General features: G+C 39.7%; 1 protein-coding gene across 2 annotated transcripts; it reads right to left on the reverse strand.

Annotated features, from left to right (window-relative positions):
- Window positions 1-8,838: 8,838 nt before the first annotated feature.
- On the reverse strand, window positions 8,839-11,759 carry HMGB2 (high mobility group box 2). Of its 2 annotated transcripts, none has more exons than XM_049864705.1 (5): window positions 11,620-11,759; window positions 10,940-11,108; window positions 10,503-10,648; window positions 10,248-10,422; window positions 8,839-9,384 (listed from the first exon to the last, which is right to left on the reverse strand). In XM_049864705.1, the coding sequence occupies exons 2-5, from the start codon at window positions 11,087-11,089 to the stop codon at window positions 9,223-9,225; spliced, it is 633 nt and encodes a 210-aa protein (XP_049720662.1). In that variant the 5' UTR covers window positions 11,090-11,108; window positions 11,620-11,759; the 3' UTR covers window positions 8,839-9,222. The 2 variants fall into 2 exon arrangements, with proteins under 2 accessions (XP_049720662.1, XP_049720664.1); XM_049864707.1 differs by lacking the exon at window positions 11,620-11,759 and adding an exon at window positions 11,528-11,613.
- Between the last annotated feature and the right edge of the window lie 10,786 nt (window positions 11,760-22,545).

Below are 22,545 nucleotides of genomic sequence, written 5' to 3' on the forward strand. Positions count from 1 at the left end.
AACACACTTGAAAAAAGGTTGGAGTAACCAGAATTTCATGTATAACTTGGTGATTATCAGCGTGTTGTCTTTAATTTTACATCTTTTTGAAGCACTGCCACAGGTTATTAGCCAAGGTGGCCTTCCTTCACAGTCATGCTGCTTTTTTGAAAGGTGAATTTCAACACATTTAGTGCCTCTTTGATTTCTCAGTATATATTTCAAGAGCTTTTGATGAAATTTATAGGATGGTTACAATCGACTTGTCTCCTGTACAAGGAATACTTCTACTACTCAGAAATGAATTTATATGCTACCATTTGCTATGAAGTTGAATGTTGTAAGGCTTGAAAAAGAAATGACAACATGGAACATCCCCAGGCAATTCACAGGGTTCAAAGATTGTGTGGCATTAACTCCACCTCTTGGCATTACGGATGCCTCTTGTTGTTACCAGCCTCTGAGATAGCAAAGGGGTCTTCCAACATAGAGAAAAATTATCCACTGACATTTGGGGTTTACCTTTCCCCAGTCTCTGTCATTTTAGAAAACTATAGATAATAAGCAGTTTTGAAATCGAAAGGGGGGGTAACAAAAACGAGACACCACCATTGTAAGCGTGTCAAAAATTCATTCTGAACTAGGTAAGACTTTCCAAGTCCTTGTTAGATCAAGTCTTACAAAACTCCCGGTGTGTTAACCTAAGCAATCTATATGAAGCCAAGAGTGAATTGATGTTTCATTTATACATCATCCAAATGAAATTCCCTGCATGTTTTTCAAATTAAAAAAAAGAGAAGGCTATTTAAGAATACAGTTCATTAACAAATAGGAACCACTTTCTGTTAGATTGGGTGTTAATTCCCTAGGGTTTAATTTGTTCTTTTTAGGAAGTGTATTTTTATTAGGATTTTCAGTAAAAAGATTTATTTGGAGTTAAACATATGTCAAGATAGTACCTACTCGATGAGAACCAAATACTGCAAAACAGTCAATGAGACTATAATTTCTATATAAGTATTCTTTTATTATCCCAAAGATTAAAAATGCCTAACGTATGACTGCTTAAAAAAATGTGAGGTGGGGAATGGTAAATAAAGTAAGCATTTTTGATCTTGTAATCATGATAATACAATGAAAGGAATTCACAAACTATTGCCAGAGGAAGATATTTTTAATTAAAGCTTAAAAAAGAGAAAAGAAAAAGCTCTACATTTGTTCAAAAGAAAAGCCTACGAATTGCTTTCTTCTAAATTTGGAGAGTCAAGTTAGCATTAAACATCCTAAACAAGAGCTTTATTTATAATTTTGAATTGTCAATTTGTATTTTGCTACTAATCTGTGATCAGCCATTTTAACTTTCATTCATCTCTAGGGATGTTTAAAAAGGAATACATTTATATGCTTATATAATTGCAAAATAAATCAACTATTAAAAAAAACTAAGATAATTGGTACTTTGATTACTTGCGTGTTTGCAAATAGAGTCCATTTTCCAAGTTGAATAGATTATAACCTTGTTAACTATGCATAGGCCTAAGAAAGGTGGCACATACACTGTGCATGTAAATTTTAAATGGGTATTTTGTGCAGTTCATTAAGATACTCTAATGTTGAAATCAGAAAATTTTACCAAACACAAAAAACACTAGAAGCTGCTGCCATAATGACTATTTTCTACTGTAGGCTAGGCTGCTCTGGAAATAATTCCCATATCCTTGCTTTGTAAATTGATAATATCGCTATGCATTTCTACACATTTTATAAATTTGATTTATGCAGATTTTGATACTCTGTATGTTTCTGTAGAAATTGTATAAATATTCGAAATTTTATTAGGGATAAATTTGAGAAGCTTATGTATATCCTAATTCTGGGTTGGTTGTTTTTTAGGTGAGAAAAATAAAATACTGTATTTTAATCAATGGTTTTTTTTTTCAATACTTGTAATCATTTCTAAATCTAAACACTGCACATTTGAAGAGATTTACTTGATATTGTTTACAAGATATACTAATAGGTAAAATATTATAAATCATAGTTATGAGTTGTGTATGTGGCTGATTCTGCTACATGTGCTCAAAGCTCACTTATCTATAAGAAAGGAAACTTATAGGTTTATTTTTGCCACTGGTTGTTTATGTATAGCTTTTTAAAAAAAAACAAATATCCAATTATAAAAAAGAATTCTAACAACAATCTTTGTTGTCTCTTCTACTGTATTATCACCTATTACAAGCAAGAATTTTGTTAAGTCAAAATTCTTTACAACCTGACCGTTCACATGCATAGAAAGAAATGAAGGGCGGTCTACCAACGTGAAGTTAGAAATAGACCCTAGGACCTTGTGGTACACACACCACTTTTCAAGAGAAGCTCTGGCTGCTAATAGATTTAAGCAGCTGTGTTGATTTAGGAAACCACTTTTTCTCTCAACTGGCTTATCTATTGTGATGTCTTGTCCAATTTTCAGCTGCTGTGGAGACAGGCTAAGAAACTTGAAAACCTGACAGCACCGGATGAATAAATGGGGACTCACTTATTCCTTAAGGATACAGTCTCTCACAAGAATCTTGGAATCATGTGTCAATGCCGGACAAAGTATCATTGGAAAAAAAAAAAAATCCACATATAATTCAGTCAAAAACATGCCAGTTACCCAGCCAGAGCCAGATATTAGGCCAAAAGCCTGCGTGTATGAAAATTTAATCATGTGGAACCAACTTAAAAGGTATTGGACACTATAAAAACGTGTATTGTTCATTAGACTCAATCTGTTGCAAGAAAATGGACAGGTCAGAGAATTGTTCTTGGTAATCACTATCCCTGGAAATGGAGATGGAAGGAAGGGCTGTCTCTGAATTAGATTTAATAACTGCTTTGAAATTCTAATTTTTAAGATTTAGAAATGTCCATAATTGAGCTTGGTGGATTTCAGTTTTCTGAGTGAAGCAGGCCTGGGGCCCTCCACTGGAGCAGAGCTGGGATGTAGGACCTCTTCATTTTCACAGAGTGATGTCACAGTCTGCTCACCTGAATGGTGGCATGGCGGACTGCCTAGATTCAATTCCTGTTCTATAAATTACCTATGTGACTCCAGTTATTTCATCTCTATGGCTCATTTTTAAAATGGGGAAAATACCCTGGTGGCATAGTGGTTAAGAACTACAGCTGCTAACCAAAAGGTTGGCAGTTTGAATCCACCAGGCATTCCTTGGAAACCCTATGGGCAGTTCTACTCTGTCCTGTAGGGTGCCTATGAGTCCAAATCAACTCGACAGCAGTGGGTTTGGTTTTGGGTTTTTTTTTATAGAGTAAGGGGCCCTGGTGGCACAGTGGTTAAAGCACTTAACTGCTAACCAAAAGGTCAGGAATTCGAACCACCAGCTGCCCAGCCAGAGAAAGATGTGACAGTCTACTTCTATAAAAGATTTACAGCCTTGGAAATCCTGGAAAATTGCCTATGGGGCAGTTCTACTATCATATAGGGTCACTGAGTCAGAATCAACTGGATAACAGTTGGTTTGGTTTTGGTTATATAATAGGGTTGTTTCTAGGCTTAAACGAGTTAATACACTAAAGTGCTTAGAATAGTTCCTGGCACATAGCTATTATCATTACCTGGTTTCAAAGTCTTAAAATCTGTCTTTAATCAGAATAAAACAGCTACAGTGCAGACTATATTATAAAGTAAAATTGATAGATTTGATATTTTGCTCATATCAGATGCCAGTAAGTTTAAGAATTTCACTTAAAGATAATTAAAGGGGTATGCTATCTTTGACATTCTTTAAGATGCATTTAGTGCTCTCCAAGGGTTAAAATACGCCGTTGAAAATTACATTCTTAAACTGCTTGCTTGTGTGTATAGGCGCACGCACATGCACTCACAAATCGGGTATAATTACCCCCACTTTACAAGTGAAGGAATGAAGCTCAGAAGTTAAATAAAGGAGGGGGGTGGATTGTTTCTCTACCTCATGCCATTCACAACAAACTCCAGCTGTATTAAGAATTAAATGCCAAAACTAAAACTTTTAGTAGAAAATAAGAGGGGAATAGACTTCTTCTGGCTATAAAGCCAGGCCATTTCTGCTGTCCTAAACACCTATAAAACTCGACAAATACACAGACAGTTGTTTTCAAAGATTGAGTCACAGGCAAAGCACTGATACTTGCTTGACAGAAGGGAAACACACAAGGTGAACCCCAGGTTCACCATCTGTGTGGGGACCGTTCCTAACCATGATGCAAGGAAGCGGAGATCAGAGTGGTGATCTCACTGAGCAAAGGCAAAGAGCGAGATTTGGGGCTGCTAAGGCCACTGAAATTTACAGGACAGATTGCCGCTGGACGGAAGTGCACTTGAACACCAGGAGACTCATACAGGAATTTTTATAGCACCACTATAATAGCAAAAACCATGGAATTAGCCTAAATGCCCACCAGTAAGAGAATGGATAAATTGCGGAATATTACACAGCAGTGAACACAAATGCACTAGCTATAAACAAGTCTTAGTAATATAGAGTGAAGAAAATAATTTCTGAAAGACTTCAGCAAACCTTTTATATAAATCTGAAAAACTACAATGACATATATATTAAATCACCCATTTGTATGTGATAGAGAAGTTTAATAAATTTAGTACTGGGATCAAGGACACAATCAACTCCAAAACTCAATATTCCCAAGTCCTTGTGGTAGGAATTTCTATGTGGTGCTATGAAAACCTCTCCTAAAGAATGTTTCCCATGTAACTTCTTTAATTTTCTTCTCTACCTTACTGTGGAGAATCTCAAGTGAATCTGATACATTATCATAGCAATTGTATTAACTCATGGCTATTGGTAAGTATACTTTTAGGTAGCACTATTTATTGCCACAGGACAGTGCCTTAAGTATGTTCTCATTTAACCCTCAAAAAAGATTCTGAGCACACATGCACACTCCACACAAATTACAAGATAAACACTTATTCTTTACAGATGAGGAAACTGAGGCTGAGAGGTTAAATGACTCGTTACCAAAAAAAAGAGCCCTATTCAAACTCTAATTTTAATTTTTCATTACCTTGCTTTTCCCTTTGTATTTTAGTTTGTTCTTTATATAAGCCATCTCGTTTTATTGGGAAAATTTAGAGTCAAAGAACAACACGTAAACGTGAATGAATTAGTGTCTCACTGCCCCTTACTCACCCTGGGACAGTCCAAATTGATGGCTACATCTTGCTGTAGGAGTGTTGCACCACATGACCATTTCCAGGTCTAAAATTTGATGCTACGTGTTGCTTTAGAGGGCCGTTCTTTGCTTTTAATGTGAGTCTAATGGTGCTGAGTCACTATTCTATTGGAGTAGTAAAGCCTAAGATGAGGACCACTAAATGTCAGCACTGTAGGGCAAGAATGGTTATTTAGACAACTATAGAAACAATGCTTAGCTGGAGGGATAAACTTTAAAAATATATATAGTCCTGTTTTTATCCCCTGGACTCAGCAGGAAAAGTGTATTGTGTGCTCAAAATCTGAAAACCATGAGCATAGGCCTGAGAACTCAACATTATGAAGACATATTGCATAGGCATATTAACTAACATTGTTATGTCCATATGTCTTACAGCTTAAAGGTTGTCTGGTTCTCTAAGGCCATCACCAGCCAGACTAGAATTTAAAGTTACCAACAGCCTTAAGTAAACATTAATAATTCTACTTACCTACACTGTAGGTGGTAAACTATGCAGACTTGCATCTAGATGTTTTCTTTGACCCCCAAATTTGAATTCCTTGCCAGTATTTTGAAACCAGATACCACTTTCTAAAAAAAATTTGTAAATCCTAGACCCACATTTTCATCCAGCAGCACAGATAAGCTAAATAAATAGTAGCTGTCCCCTTTATCTTGGGCATTGATTCATCAAGTATAAAACTCAGCAAATATTTATGGAACACCTGTTTCTAGCACTAGGGATACTAACCAGTTGCTGTCAATTCTGACTCACAGCAATCCCATGTGTCTGAATAGAACTGTGCTCTACAGGGCTTCCAATAGTTGGTTTTTCAGATAACCAGATCTTTCTTCAGAGGTGCCTCTGGGTGGACTCCAACCTCTAACCTTTCAACTAGCAGCCAAGGACATTAACCCTTTGTGCCACCCAGAGACTCCAGCACACACAGCCCTCACAGAGCTTTCCTGTATGTGCCTCACTTCACCACACCCGGCCCTCTTACATCTAGCTTTTACTGGTCTTTGCTCTTCCTACTGTTAATATCCTACTTTTCTCTAAAAATGTGTCTGCAATGGGAATCTCAAGTAGTCGAAAAATGGCTTATTTATAAAAAGATAAGTGTAATTAGAGATTAAATCTTATGCACTAGAATTAAGCTCCTTTTTCTTCTTGCTCTGCCTAAGAAATAAAATCATATGTAGTTAATAGAAAGGTTTAAGATAATGCCACATTTGTACTATTCCAAAACATGCTATGATCTATTACAGTAAATGACATGTTAAAAGGCAAAACACTTACAAGAAGGCATACTATCATCTATTGAGCAACTAAGTGCTTTGAAACGTAAGGGACTTTAGGATCTCCTAATCCAGCACCCTACTTTTATGGATTAAAAGACAAAAAAACAGTGGTTGACATCTGGAATAAATTTGAGCCTCTTTCTCACTCCTTGCACAAAATAAATTCCAGGAGGATCAAATAATTTTAAAAAGGGGGGGAGGCAGTAAAAAAACCAAGAACAATTATTTTTAAATACTTTGAGTGGAAAAGACTTCCCAAAGCCATGAAAAATTGATAAATTTGACATAATAGAAACCTCTACATGAAAAAAAGCAATGTAAACAAAGACAAATGACAAAGAAAAGTGTACACAGCACCAAGCATTATCCTTAATGCATAATGCTCCCAACAAAGTATTACTAAAAAGACCAATGGGACAAAAGGCCACAGGAAAGGAAATACAAATAGCTCTTAAACATATAATATACTAAATCCTTAATAGGAAAAACAATTATTTACTACCAGAATAGCAAAGACTAAAATGCTTGAGTGAGAACCAGTGTTGGTGAGTTGAGGAAATCTGCACTCTGTAACATTCACTGCTGTGGAGTACACGTTAGTACAACTTCCACTGAAAGCAATTTTGGCAGACTCAGGTTAACATATTAAGCCTAAGAGAGCAGTTTCTGGTATACAGTATCAGGTGTTATCATAATTAACAAATTTTAAAACGTGCACGCCCTTTGGCCAAGCCACTCTACTTAAAAGAAGATATCTTATACTCACGTATGTGAAATCACATACAAGGATGTTCACGGCAGCATTCTTAAAGCAAAAAATACAAACATAAATATCTTGAAGGAACTGGTTAAATTATAATCTGTTCAATACTATGCAGCTAGCTGTTCAAAAGACCATGGCACCTGTTGTACTCAAACAGACAAATCTCAAATAATAAAAAGGTGTTTCTACTTGTGTAATACTATGCAAATGGGTTAATACAGGTATATACACATGTATAATTGCTTATGATTGTCTCTTTTGAAGAATAAATTATTGCATCATTGGAGCTGCCACCTAGTAGAACAAGATGGCTGAGAAACAAGATGGCAGTTTGTACTCAACTACTAACCTAAAGGTTTGTGGTTCAAACCCACCCAGCTATGCTGCAGAAGGCCTGGTGGTCTGTTGCCATAGAAATTACAGCCAAGAAAACCTTATGCAGCAGCTCTACTCTAACACCAGGTCACGAGTTGGACAGCAACCACTTTTCATTTCAATATCCTTGTAAATTTTGTACATTAAAACACATTACCCCCAATTTCTTCACCTAACACCAGAAAATACTGACGAGTAGTTTTCATTTTATAATCAGTAAAAACCCTGAATTTGAAGCCACTGGGATGATCAGAGGGCAATCATAAAGGTTTTACTTAAGAGTACCTTTGCTCGGGGAACTACGTTAATACTTCACTTCCATACAATGACAGTTTGGTATTTTCTATTAAAATAAGGCTTATCGAATATTATAATAAATATGGCATAAGAGAAACCAAGTTTCCCATAGCTGGGTAACAAGAACCCTGATTTCTGTATGAAAACTTAGTGGGTAACCAAGACTATCAAATTTAATTGTAAAATTGTCAACAATACATTTCTGTAAGCACTTACCAAATAGACGGTCAACTTTCACTTAATAACCAGAAAATTCTTGAAAATAGTTCTCTAAATTCAAAAAGCAACCACCTTCCTCAAATGAGCATTTCTAAAATAACTGTCTTCCCCGCAAACTAAAAATTCTAGTTTAGTCAAATTAATCATGAGGTATCACAATAAGTATCTCCAATGTTTTCTTAGCCTATAGTTTCCCAGAATTCTAAGGCTTAAGGTCAAACTGATTTTAAAGACATCTCAAAATTCACCCTGGCATCCTACCTTGAACTGGGTTCAAGTTATTAAAAAATATATAACACTGTTTTTTTTTAAAGTATGTGTACTCTTAGGTATGGACCTCGAATTAGAGAAATTTTCTGAGATAAAGTGCAAGTTAAAAAAAACCCTGAGGAGTTAGCTATTAAGAGAACAGAAACGTTAATTAAAAAAACTTATTCTATAACACTGCATAAATTAATATTTAAAGCTCATTAAATTCAAGATGATTTTTAAGAACACTTTGTAAATACGAATTATGAGCATGTTTTACTTTCTATTAACTGTTAAAACATGTTACACAAAATCAACTGTGTCTAAGAACTATTGGACAAAAATACAAAAAGGTTAACATATGGTTCCAGACCGTAAGAGTTTTTTAAAGTCAAAGTTAATTTAACATATTAAGACAAAGACAATAGAAATAATATACATAATTTTATTACAAAATTTTTTTTAAAAAACAAAATGCAACATCCTGAAAACCCTAAAATTTACTACTGATACTATATTCCTAGGAATCTGCTGTGCTACCATACACAAGTCAAGAAATTAAAGAAACCATTAAATATTTAGAAACATTCAACATCAAAAGCTTTAAAATCTAACTGTATGTAGTAGCCCCTCAAAAAGCTACAACCTGCATTTTTAAAAAAAGTATTTTCTCTACGAAGAATCTTATCAGCTATACAAAAATCTGTACAGTTTTTATACTGAAGCTAATATTGAGCTGCACTTGAATTCACATTCTTAGCTAAACAATCGCCTGAGCACACACGCATATTCCACACACATTACAGAATAGCCACTTATTCTTCATCTTCATCCTCTTCCTCATCATCCTCATCTTCTTCCTCCTCCTCCTCTTCCTCCTCATCTTCTGGTTCGTTCTTCTTCTTTGAGCCTGTTGGCCTGCCAGGACCCTTCTTTCCTGCTTCACTTTTGCCCTTGGCACGGTATGCGGCAATATCCTGAAATATTGTCCAAAAAAAAAAAAAACAAAAAAAAAAACACAGCATCCGGTGTCATTACTCAACTATACAAACCACTTAGTTGTAAACAACCTAAGATTATTGACCAATAACTCTGGTGACCATCTAAAAAGGTATTCAAAGCCTAACTCAAGTTTTGTGAGCATCTGTTCCCTCTAGGATTTAGAAAGCTAACAATGTAAAATAACAAAGTTGCATTAGATCAATGCCTACTAATTTCAATACCAATATCCATTTTCCTCATACACACTCCCCCTCTAACTTGACATTGTGAACAGATAAAACTACATAGAATATTTGGCCCTCTATTTTTTCATCTAAGAAACCTAACACATCAGATTGTATTTGTATATGTAAGAGTTTTACCACTGTTACAACACTGGTTTCAGTCAAAACAAATAAGGTTTCAATCAGGGCTTTGAACTGGTTTGTTCCAGTTCAAGCCCCTGTGGAGAATTTGCATTTCTACCCCAGATATACTGAATCAGAATCGACATTTTTAACAAGACCACCAGGTGATTCTTATGTATAGTAAATTCTGAGAACCATTGCTTTACTAGGTCCTCAGAATTGGTCCCTAATAAGAGCATTAAAATAGCCTGGAAACTTGTTAGAAATGCAAATTCTCACAAAGGTTCCAACCAGAACAAACTAGTTTCAATTAGCTTGTGTTGCTTAAATGTATAATTCTCATTAAGCTTTTTAAAAACACAGCTGGCAAACATCGATAACAAGATGACTGAAGTTTCCCAACTCTCTACTACAGTATATACCCATTCTTATTCAGGAAATTTCTACCTAAATTGTAATCTCAGCTTTAGGAAAGTAAGACAACAAGGTACCTTTTCATATTTCTCCTTTAGCTTGGCTGCTTTCTGTTCATACGGTTGTTTATCTTTGGCTGATTGTTCAGACCACATTTCACCCAATTTTTTTGCAGTATCCCCAATGGACAGGCCTGGGTGTTCACTTTTGATCTTTGGGCGATGTTCAGAGCAAAACAGGAAGAAGGCAGATCTGAAAAGCAGCAACAAAGTTAATTAACTAAAGGAAAAAAGAGCCAGGTGGCAGTTTGGTTGATTTTAAAATAAACTTACGGTGGCCTTTTAGGGGCATTGGGATCTTTTTTCTTTCCTTTCTTATCACCTTTGGGAGGAACGTAATTTTTCATCTCCCTGTCATAGCGAGCTTTGTCACTTTTTGCCATATCTTCAAACTTCGACTTTTCCTTTGCAGACATGGTCTAGGGGCGTAATATCGGCAGTAGAAATACACGTTAAAAGTAATAAAGCAGAATTGTACCCGGTGTACATCAAAAAAGACCAAATGCTATTACTTTCCTCCGTTAAAACAGCATTTTGTTTTAGCAATCTTAAGAGTAAACAAATCAAAACCCAACGTAGTCTCACTTAAGATCCTAAGTCACTTGAGCGGCGTCATGACGGCAGCAAAGTTGCTTGTTACCTGCCTGCCTGCGGGCCCAGCCGAAAGCCCCCAGCTGAAGCCCCCCGCTCCGCGGGCACTGCTGCCTCACCTTCCATCTCTCCGAGCACTTCTTGGAGAACTCGGCGAAATTGACCGAAGAGTCTGGGTGTTTCTTCTTGTGCTCTTCTCGGCAGGTCTGCACGAAGAAGGCATACGAGGACATTTTGCCCCGCGGCTTGTTGGGGTCTCCTTTGCCCATCGCGAGGGTCGGCGCCGGGCTGCAGGGAGAAAGGCGGCGGTCGGCCGCAGGCGGGCGTGGCGGGCCCCGCTTCCCGCCCAAAGGCGCCCCCGCCCCCCGGCCGCGGCCAGCGCCCCCGGCCCGCCCCGGCCGCCCCCGCCGCCGCGCCCACCTCCCCGCCCGGGCGGCCCCGCTCCCGCGTGCTCAGCGAGCTGCTCCCGAGGCCGGAGACGCCGCGCCGCCGCCCTGCACCGGGCCCGGAGCCGAGGAAGGGAACGCCGCCGGCGCCCCGCACACCCCTTTCCTGACAGAAACGTCCCCCGGCTTCCACGCCGGGAGCCTCGCTCAGGCTTGTCGCCTCGCGACCGACCCTCAAAAACTCCTCGAGCGGGGCCCGGTCGCCCTTCCGCTTGCCCCGGTGGCCCGCCCTTCACAGCCCTGGCCCTCGCCCGCCCGCACCCCAGATTCCGCTCGTCAGGTCGAACCCCGACAGCCACAGGGACGGGGTAACAGCGGGCCGACGAATCTGAGGAGAGAGCGGCGATTCTTGCCTGGTACGAGCCAAGGAGCTTTTCCTCAGAGCTCCGCGAACTGGCTGAACCCGACCGAGACGCTCCTTTCCAAGGGCTCCGGCGTAAACTGGTTTATCGCTAACGCAATCCTCAGCCTCTTGTTTTGCAGAGTTCTCGGCGCACTGCAACTTGACCAGCCGGGCCACAGGCCACACCCCCAACTCTCTGATTGGTTCTGGTGATTATTCAAACCCGGAAAGTCCCCGCCTCTTCGGCACTGCAGCTTCCGATTGGTCGGTATCTCTCCAGGCCCGTCCCCCCAACCCCAGCCTAGCAGGTTCGGTGGGTCGCCCAGGTCGTTAACTCCCAGACCCGTTAGAACCGGTCAGAAGAGGAATGTACTGCTCGATTCTGATTGGCGGCGGGAAAAGGGTTTGAAAAATGGCGGGCCTGACGCTGACTGGCTAAGGCGGGAGAGTGGGGGAGTGGTTGGCCCTAGAGGGAAAACCCCGCCAGATTTAAAAATATGAAGCAGGGAGGCTGGGGGTTGTTCTCAAAGGGGTGTGCGGCTGCGGCTCGGTGTACCGGCGCTAAGGTAACGGAAGCAGCCTGCTGTCCTGCCCCTCCGCCGGTCTCTAGTCAGGTCCTGTCCCTCACCCGCCCAGTCGGCCCCGCAGCGTTGTCTCCTGGGAGCTGTAGTCGTTCTGCCGTGTGGCCCCGCACCTCGCAGAGAATAATAAATGGAGACTGAGGAGTTTACCCTGTGGACGGATCGCCCAGCTCCGCCCGTTGTTGCTGAGGCTGGGGTACAGCTCGAGGAAAACGAGGGGTGGTGGGGAAGCTGAAAAGGGGCGCGGGAGGGCCGCTGTTCCCGCCTCTCTTGGGGTGTTACAAAACGATCTTGAAGTAAGGCTGCTCCCGCCGGTGGAGTTTTCCTTAGAAGGACCCTCGGTCTCTTCCCCTTTTCTCTCGAACGTCCAATACTGAGGTAAACACGGGCGCCCGAGGGGCGGGGGCGGGCGGCCTCTCTTTCTCTGCCTCCGCCCGGGTCCCGGATTCTTGCTGCCCGCGACGCCCGGCGGGGACCGCCCCTGGGCACCGCTCCCGAGGCCTCGTCCGCGCAGACCGCCACCCCAAGGCGGCTGCCCCACCTGTGGCTTGGTCGTCACCTTGATGTTCACTGTCTCGTCCCCCTTAATTTGATAGTTTAAAATTTCTTTTTTCAATATCAGAGATCTCTTTGAGAATCCAATAAAAACAATGGCTCCTCCCTCGGACACCTTCGCTCCTGCCCCCACTAATTGCTTACATTCGCCAAACGGTGCACTCAGCAAAGTTTCCGACTGCTCCAGGTCCAGGCTAGGATCTGGTTTTAGCGTCCAGTGAGAGCGCACCAAAACTTTAGATAGAGCTTTACGTGACATTTTAATATGTTAATTCCGTGTTGCATTTAATTTTGAGGGGCGCGCGCGCATGTTTGTGTGTGTGTGTGTGTGTTGACCCATATGTTGCACTGGTGACCCATACGAGCTCTGGTGGCAATGGTTAAGAGCTGTCTGCTAACCAAAAAGCTGGCAGTTCTCCAATCCACCCTACCGGGCAGTACTACTCTGTCCTAAAAGGTCGCTGAGTTGGTTACAACTCGAGGGCAAGGGGTTTGCTTTTGCTTTTGATTGCACTGACAGTTGGTTCCAACAGATTTTAAATATTGTTTTATTTTCTCCGTAAACTCTCTGGCATTTTTTAGACTGTGCCCTCCTATTTGTTGTGTGTGTGGTGGTTGTTATGTACCGGGAGTCTATCCCTACTCATAGTGACCCTACAGGACAGAGTAGAACTACCCATAGGGTTTCCTAGGCTGTAATCTTTGCAGCAGGATCCATGGTGGCGTAGTGGCTAAGTGGCAGGCTGCTAACCGAAAGGTTGGCTGGTGGTTCAAACCCGGGGAGAAAGATGTGGCCATCTGCTGACTAAAGATTTACAGCTTTGGAAACCTACTGGGCAGTTTTACTCTGTCCTATAGGGTGGCTCTGAGTCAGAATCACTGGAAAGCAATGGGTTTGGGGCTTGGGGGGAATTTTTACAGGAGCAGATCACCAGGTCTTCTCTCCCGCAGAGATGCTGGTGAGTTCAAACTGCCAACCTTTCTGTTACGAGCCGAGCGATTAACCATTGCACCAGCAGGGCTCCTCATATGTGACAATTGTACTGATATAGTAGTATTTCAGAACCAACAGCTACTTATCTAAATTTACTAATAAAAGCTAGTATTAAAAAATGTATTTTCTTGGACTTAAGGATCCCAGAATTGTGTGAATCATAATCCTTGGTTTATAACATTCTTAATCTCATGAAGCTTCTATACCTGCAAAGCCACAGTTGCAGTATAAAGGTATGCTATAAAATATACAAAAGTCCAAACTGAAAAAAAATTCATGTGATGTTACTCAAATAGCAATTACCAGATCACTAATGCATTATACTTTTTAAGTTTATTAAGTTGCATACCCCTTTTAGAATATGTGTATTTTTTTTTTTTTTAGCTATGGCAAAAAAAAAAAGTGGTGCTTATGTAAAAAATTGAGCATTTTATTCAAGAACTCTTTATTAAATATGCCAAGTATTAACTTACCAGTAGAAATATAAAGATGAAAATTCATGGTCTGCACCCTCAGGAAACTTACTTTTTTTTTTTTTTTCTAGAGAGAGACAAAAATAGGAAATTACAGTATAACATAATAACTGTTAAAATTGTACTATAATGGGAACATAAGAGAACCATCTAAGACTATCTGGGGCAGTGGGGAAGGCCTTCTATGAAGATAGCATTTGTGTTGAGTTGGGAGTATCAAGCAAAGGGAAAAACAGAAAGGTAAAGGCAAAAGGGGCTTTGAGAAAGCCTGGATCATATGGGGGTCAACTAGAAGTTCAGGATTACAGGAGCTGAAGGTGTAAGGATGATGCCAGACTGGCAGTCAGCTTACAAAGGAATTTAGTCTTTATCCTGTAGGCAAAAAAAAAAAAAGTAGGCAAAAGAACCCTGAAAAATGTGGAGAGTGAAGTAATTTGACTTTCATGTTAGATGACAGTACCTATGGTTAGCATAAACCAGGCCAACGCTAGTAAGAAATCTATTCGTTGTGTTCATTCTTTTCTATGGCTCCAAAGTTGTAGACAGAGAGGGAATGGTAATAGGTGTGAGAATTTTATATATACATGCGTGTGTGTATATATATATATATATATATATATATATATGTACACACTGAAACCTGTAAGAGCCAGTATTCGATAGGACTGCCTTGTTTTTCCTCGTTTCTCAAGTTTTCCACCTTTTACAGGGTGCAGTCTTAACACTTTTCTGTCGCTTGTTTTATTGAAAAATATTTTGAATTTTTCTTCTCCAGCAGGTTTCTGGCTTTTGCAGGTGGCACAATGGTTAAGTGCTGGGCTGCTAACCAAGAGGTCAGTGGTTCGAACCCACCAGTGGTTCTGAGAGAGAAAGGACCTGGTGATCTGCTCCTGTGAATATGATAGCCGAGGAAATCCTATGGGGCAGTTCTATGTTCTACTCTGTTCTATAGGGTCACTATGAGTGGGACTCAATTCTACAGCAAACAACAAAAGCATGTATACTCGACGGCACTGGGTCTGGGTTATTTATGTATGTACACACACCAGTTCCTGTTGAATTGATTCTGACTCAGTGACCCCATGGGTGTCAGAGTAGAACTGCGCTCCATAGGGTTTTCAGTGGCTGATTTTTTGGAAGTAGGTCTCCAAACCTTTCTTCTGTAGAGCCTCTGGGTGGATTCCAACCACCAACTTTTCAGTTAACAGCTGAGCATGATAACTGTACCGCCCAGAATATATGTGTGTGTGTGTATGTTCTCTTGCCTTTGATAAGGAATTCTTCACAAATAACTAATTTCGTGAACACACAAAGTGAATATAGGTACTTGACTTTCTCCCGATCATTTCTATGGAGAGTCACTTGTTTCCGTGCATAATCTCTTACTACAAGCTAACCACCTTATTAATGTTCACTAATTTTTACAAGTTTTAGTGAACTTGGGGAATTTTGCATTGTTTGGATAATTTGATAAAACGGTTGCATAAAGTTTTTATTTATGTCACTATAATGCAAATAAAGGATTTGTTCACACCCCAAGTTAGAGCTACTGCCTGAATTCTACATTCTAGTTTAACACTTCTGTTTTCTGTCCAAGAGTCATGATTCTTGGATCTTTTTCCTTTCTGTTTTCTTGTCACCTGCACTAGCAATTGGTTTGATTTGGTGAGCTATTTTTCAGAAAAGTTTTTAATGCCTTCACAAATATTGATGCCCAGAAAGAAAGGAGAGACAAAGGGCTATAAAGGCAACTTGAGAGTAGATGCTAGGCTAAGTCACCTGTTGAAAAGCAAGATTTGCCTTTCTTTTAATCTGCCATTTGGGTACTTGCACATAGTAGAAACCACAAGTGTTAAATCTGCGAATGCCAAGGGCCTAGATCTAATACTTGAATTCTAGAGGAATTCTATTCACCCACTTTAATGTAGAAAGAAGCAAGTCATACCATGAGTCTGAGTCCTAGGAGCCATACATTGTCAAGTCTATTGGTTATGAGCAAACTAATTCTGAAGATTACTCTGAACTATAATCATCTGCTCCCACATAGTGGTGTCAGGATATCCTAAAGTTAGTCATTTAAAATGACCTATCTCTGTAGTGGTAGTACTGTTGTTCTTATTAGGTGCCGTTAAGTCAATTTTGACTCATAGTGACCCCGTATGACAGAGTAGAACAGCCCCGTAGGGTTTTCTAGGCCATAATCTTTATGGGAGCAGATCACCAGGTCTTTCTCCATCAGAACTGCTGGGTGGGCTCAAACCTTTCAGCTAGCAGCCAAGTACTTAATGGTTGGTTCACAAGAGCTCCTTAGTGGCAGTGCTAAGGAGAACAATTCCAAATTCCTTTCTTTACTCCATCATGGCAGAGAAAAGGAAAACAAATTTTTCTGTTTAAACAATCTCCTTTTTACCACCGCTGCCAAGACTTCATTTTTGTGCCAGTGCTTCCTGACCTAGAACTGCCCTTGAGAAGTATCAGTCAAGTGAGAAATGAAAAAGGTTTAAGTAAGGTCTGTACAGTAGTCGGTTACAAGACAACGCCTGTTTTGTAAAAACTAAATACAGAATCTAGTTGCACAAAAATGTCTAGTCCCAAATGTAATTCTGAAAATGCACATAAAAATGAGACCTGGTTCACCACACTCTGAATTACTCTGCATACTATTATAACTTTACCAGAAAACAAAAATGTCTGAAAATAATTTTATTGAATACTAAAAGTCTATTCACTGTGTTTCTAAATGGGAAAATTAAAATTATATTTGTAAAAGGCAACTTTAAAACCAAGTTTTTTCAGGAACACATCAATTCATATATTCTAAAACTAATTCCCCAAAATTATTTTTATTAAATGATGTCTTTCTAAAAGATGATAAAGAGAAAAGTGTTTATGTTTTTCACACACAAAAAAAAATGTTTAAATAAAAAGCAAACAAAGATTTGTGATTTTGAACAGTTTACTTAACATTTCTGGGTCTTTGATTGACAAACTAAAATAATATTTGGGGGATAATCTCTTAAATTATATGATTCTGTAATTCTGTTAATCTCTGATCATAATACAGAAAAACTGTATTTTGACTTTTACAATTGTTATGCAGCCAGAAGATTATAATTAAAATTTTAAAAGATGAATAACGGGTCCTAGGAAATCCTTTGGCTCCAAGAGTACCAATTACCTTTGAATTCAGTTACTTCAAAACAGCATTTGATGGAAGTAAGAGTTGATAGCTGCCTGAATGTAATGAAATATATGGACCAAACTTTAGATTACACAATAATTGCTCAGACATGTTATTCTGCTATTAAAATAATCTTATTAGGCTTTTTTTTATTCCTTACATGATATCATTATATCATTTTGTTTGCCAAACCTTGCTGAGTTCAGCATCTCATGAAATGTAACAACATAAGCATTTAGCAATAAAATTATGAATTAGGATTGAAGATATTTCCAGAGTAGTCCACTATCCTATACATATAAATAGCTATTCTGTAGATAAGCTGGAGTCTATCTACAGCAGTGCCAAGCTGGCAGGATTGCATAAAAATGATCTGAATTAAGCTAATTACTAAAATTACTATTATTTATTCAGGATATTATCCTAAAAATTTGGATTTTTCATAATCTCTGGTCATCAGACTAGACTGAAAGATCTTGATGGAAAGAGAATTATCACATATAATTCTTTGTAATTTTCTCCCCCACCAAAGCACCTAGTAGCAGTCTGGGTAAATAATAAGGTCTCAGTAATTATTATTTATTGATTAATTACCTCATATACAGAGCCATAATTAAGTATACTTTGTAGAAGGTTAGCCCTAGAAACTGGACCATATGAAGAAGAACGCGGCATCAGGATCAGAGGAAAACTCATTAACAACCTACAAAATGAAGATGACACAACGCTTCTTGCTAAAAGTGAAGAGAATTTGAAGCACTTACTGATGAAGTGTTTCATCAGTATGGATTACACCTCAACATAAAGAAAACAATCCTCACAACTGGACCAATAAGCAACACTATGATAAATGGAGAAAACATTGAAGTTGTCAAGAATTTCATTTTACTTGGATCCACAATCAACATCCTTGGAAGTGGCAGTCAAGAAATCAAACGACATACAGCACTGGGCAAATCTGCTGCAAAATACCTCTTTAAAGTGTTCAAAAGCAAAGATGTCGCTTTGAGGACTAAGGTGCACTTGACCCAAGCCATGATATTTTCAATCACCTCATATGCATGCAAAAGCTGAACAATGAATGAGAAAGACCAAAGAAGAACTGATGGCCTTTGAATTACGGTGTTGGCAAAGAATATTGAATATATCATGGACTGCCAGAAGAACAAACAAATCTGTCTTGAAAGAAGTACAACCAGAATGCTCCTTAGAAGCAAGAATGGCAAGACTACATCTCAAAATACTTTGGACATGTTATCAGGAGGGACCAGTCCCTGGAGAAGGACATAATGCTTGGTAAAGTAGAGGGTTAGCAAAAAAGAGGAAGAACTTCAACCAGATGGATTGACACAGTGGCTACAACGACAGGCTCAAACATAGCAATGATTAGAGGATGACGCAGGACTAGGCAGGGTTTTTTTCTGTTGAGCATGGGGTAGCTACGAGTCAGAACCGACTCGACAGTACCTACCAACAACAACAGTTGCATATAAAATAAGTATTCTCTCAATTTGCAAAGTTAATGTAAAAAACTAAAAACCACTACTCTGCATACATGTTAGTTTCTCAAAGAGGAAAGTTGGAGTTCAGTATTTTCAAGTTGTTTTAAAGGCAGGAAGAAGGAATGACAAAGTATATTATCAAACAGGCAATATCCACTTGTGAGTAGATCACTGATTCTGAGACCTAACTACATACCCACCTACTCCAGAAATTCAATTGATGACATACTTCACAATGTATTTTTGAAGAACTGGAAAAGCAGGTTAAAAAAAAAAAAAAAAACTCCTCATTCAGTCACTAACATTTAGAATGAAAAAAGGTAAGTAAACAGTTTTTTTCCAAAACACTGTTTTTGTGAATCTAGTTTAACTAACCAGTAAAACCAGTTGCCATGAGTTAACTCCAACTCATGGCGACCTCATGTGTGTAAGAGCAGAACTGTGCCCTGTAGGGTTTTCAATGGCTGATTTTTCTGAAGTAGATCACCAAACCAAAACCACCCCAAACCCACTGCCATCAAGTCGATTCTGACTAGCGACCCTATAGGACAGAGTAGAACTGCCCCATAGGGTTTCCAAGGAGCACCTGGTGGATTCAAATTGCCAACCTTTTGGTTTGCACCCATAGCTCTAAACCACTGTGCCACCAGGGTTTCCAGTACATCGCCAGGCCTTTCAAAGTGCCTCTGGGTGGACTCAAATGTCCAACTTTTTGGTTAGCACATGAGCTGTGGTTAACCTTTTGCACCACCCAGGGACTCCCTAGTTTATCTAGGGTAACCTGAATGTCCACAATAAGGTTATGTACTTGCGAAAAGCCTCCACTGTCACAACTGGGGGAAAAAAAAAAAGAAATACTGCGAAAGACATGCTTTTAGGACATTGAAGATCTGTAGAAGCAACCAGAAAATAACTGGCTGAACTAAAATTCCAAACAGAAGAACTCTTCCTAGGTCTGCTGATGACTTTTTTAGAACATTCGTAGACTTCAGGCATGGAGGTTCTGAGAGTCAACCTGACTTGGGCCAGGTTGGAGGAATTTTACTAAGGAAAAGAGACTCCAGCAAACTTTTGGCAGTAGTGTATGGTTAGCATGATAAATTAGAAACTAGAGAACCCCGAAATACACATAATGACCTGTTTTCCACACAGACATTTCCAGAACTCTAGGATGGTGTGGGAGGCTAAGGAGCTGTGCCAAAAGCTTCTAATAGAGTGAAATCTCCCAAGGTTTCATGGTGCTTTAGGGGAAAAAAACTTGCTAACATTGATTTTTATATCCAGAGGAAAAGGCAAAATAAAGATGTATTCGGACAAACAAAAGTTGAGAGAACTAATTGTCAGCAGTCCTGCTTAAGGAAAATGATTCTAGATGGAAGTATGGAACCTCAGGCGGGAAAAAAAAAAAAAAAAACAGGCAAGGTTAACAATGTAAAAAAAAAAAAAAATGTAAAGAGTATTGCCTATTTGAAAAGGCAGTCATTGTAATGTTTTCTGGGGTTTTTTTTTTAGAATGTGAACTAAAATATATGACAACAGCATAAAAGGTAAAAAGGATAAGTGGATTTAGACTGTTGTGTGAGTCATTGTTCAGGAAGTAGTTAAAGTAATAATTCACATTAAAATGTAATAAGCCAAATATGCTACACCTTGATCTGGGTGCTAGTTACTCAGGCATCTCTATAAATATACATATATGTAGATACCTATATGTGTTAAAATTCATCCCTGCACACTTAAGATTTGTGTACTTTTTCATGAATTTTATACATTGACAAGCATTTTAAATATGGTAGTAACAAATCTTTGTGCTTTAATACCTTGTTCAATGACTTAGACTGATGTCTTAGGCTGGGTTCTCTGGAGAAGAAAAACCAGTAACGCATAGAAATATATAGAGAGATTTATATCAAAGAAACCACTCACGCGACTGTAGAGGCTGGAATGTCCTCAGTGCACAAATCAGGATAGAGGCGTCTCCCGATTTACAGAGCCAAATGGTCTGGCGAACCCAAGATCGGCAGGTTGGAAAGCAGGGCTCTTGCTCACAGACCGTGAATATCAACAAATCCCAAGATTGGCAGGCAAGACTGCAAGGCTTCTGATTCACTAGTTACAGGGGCTGGTGAACCCAAGATCAGCAGGGCTCCCCTCACAGGTGATGAAGATAGAGGAATCCCGAGGTTGGCAGACAGGCTGATAGCTGAAATCCTAAGAGCCGGAGGTCAGATGAACAGGAGGCAGCCACAGGATCCAGAGCGAGTCAAAAGCCCGAAAGTCTGCTTATATTCGGATATAGGCCACACCCCCAAGAAAACTCCCTTTCAGCTGATTGGCTACTCCCAGCAGATCTCATCATGGGAATGATTATACATAAACACTGAGAATCATGGCCCAGCCAAGTTGACACACAGTCTTAACCATCACAACTGGCAAGGTAAAATATTGCAAAAATTAAAATTGGACACAATTTGTATGTCCAGACTGTACAACCTATCAAATTACTTTTAAGGAATTTAATAACATAGGATACCAGGCCTTACACTGTTGTTGTTAGTTGCCATGAGGACCTTATATATAGCAGAAGGAAATAGTGCCCAGTCCTGTGCCATCTTCACAGTCGTTAGTATGTGTAAGTCCATTGTTAGTCTATACCAAAACACCAGTCCACCACACATCTGTCAGTTTGTCGTACTGTGGTGGCTTGTCTGTTGTTGTGATGCTGGAAGCTATGCCACTGGTATTTCAAATACCAGTGGGGTCACTAAGACAAGACTAGGAAGAAAGACCTGGCAACTTCCAAAACCTAGGTAACGAAAACCCTATATGGATCACAAAATCTGATCCCCAACCAATCAGGAGAATGACGCAGGAATGGGCAGCTTTTCCTTCCCTTGTGCATGGGTTGCCATGAGTTGGGGCCGAAGCAAGGCAGCTAAAAACAATATTTTGAATGTAGTGGTCTGCAAATGGAAAAATAAGTCATGGTTGACTGCTGTTGAATTGCCCCCAACTCGCGGTGACCTCATGTACAATTGTGAGACAGGCGGTGGCTGCACATGAGATGCATTGGCCGGAATCAAACCTGGGTCTTTTGCATAGAAGGCAAGAGCTCTACCACTGAACCACCACTGCCTTCGTGTATTCAAAATACCCATCCCCGTTGCCGTACAGCCAGTTCCAACTCATAACTACCCATGGGATAAGGCAGAACTGCCACACAGGGTTCCCAGGGTTGTAAATCTACGGGAGCAGAGTGCCACGTCTATCTCCTGCGGAGTGGCTGGTGGGTTCGAACCACTGACCTTTCAGTTGGCAGCTGAATGCTTAACCACTGCACCACCATGGTTCCGTACATTCAAAATAGTCAAGGACCATTTAGACCTTATCAATGACAGCTGCAGAATACATTATAAAACTACAGGATTGTCTGAGAAGAAGCAGATACAAATAATCTGTCTTAGGAACTGGAGTCTCGGTGGCACAAACTGTTAAGTAGCTATGCGAATAACTTCAAACATAAAAATCGGCACAAAGCCAATTCCTATGAGGTGGAGGTCAAACATATCCCAGATTTCCACATTCTTCAAGCTGCTGTACCACTCCATTTCTGACACCAGCCACACTCCCTCCCCTCAGTACTCTTCCCT

Source organism: Elephas maximus, chromosome 21 (assembly GCF_024166365.1).
Source record: "Elephas maximus indicus isolate mEleMax1 chromosome 21, mEleMax1 primary haplotype, whole genome shotgun sequence".
NCBI lineage: Eukaryota > Metazoa > Chordata > Mammalia > Proboscidea > Elephantidae > Elephas > Elephas maximus.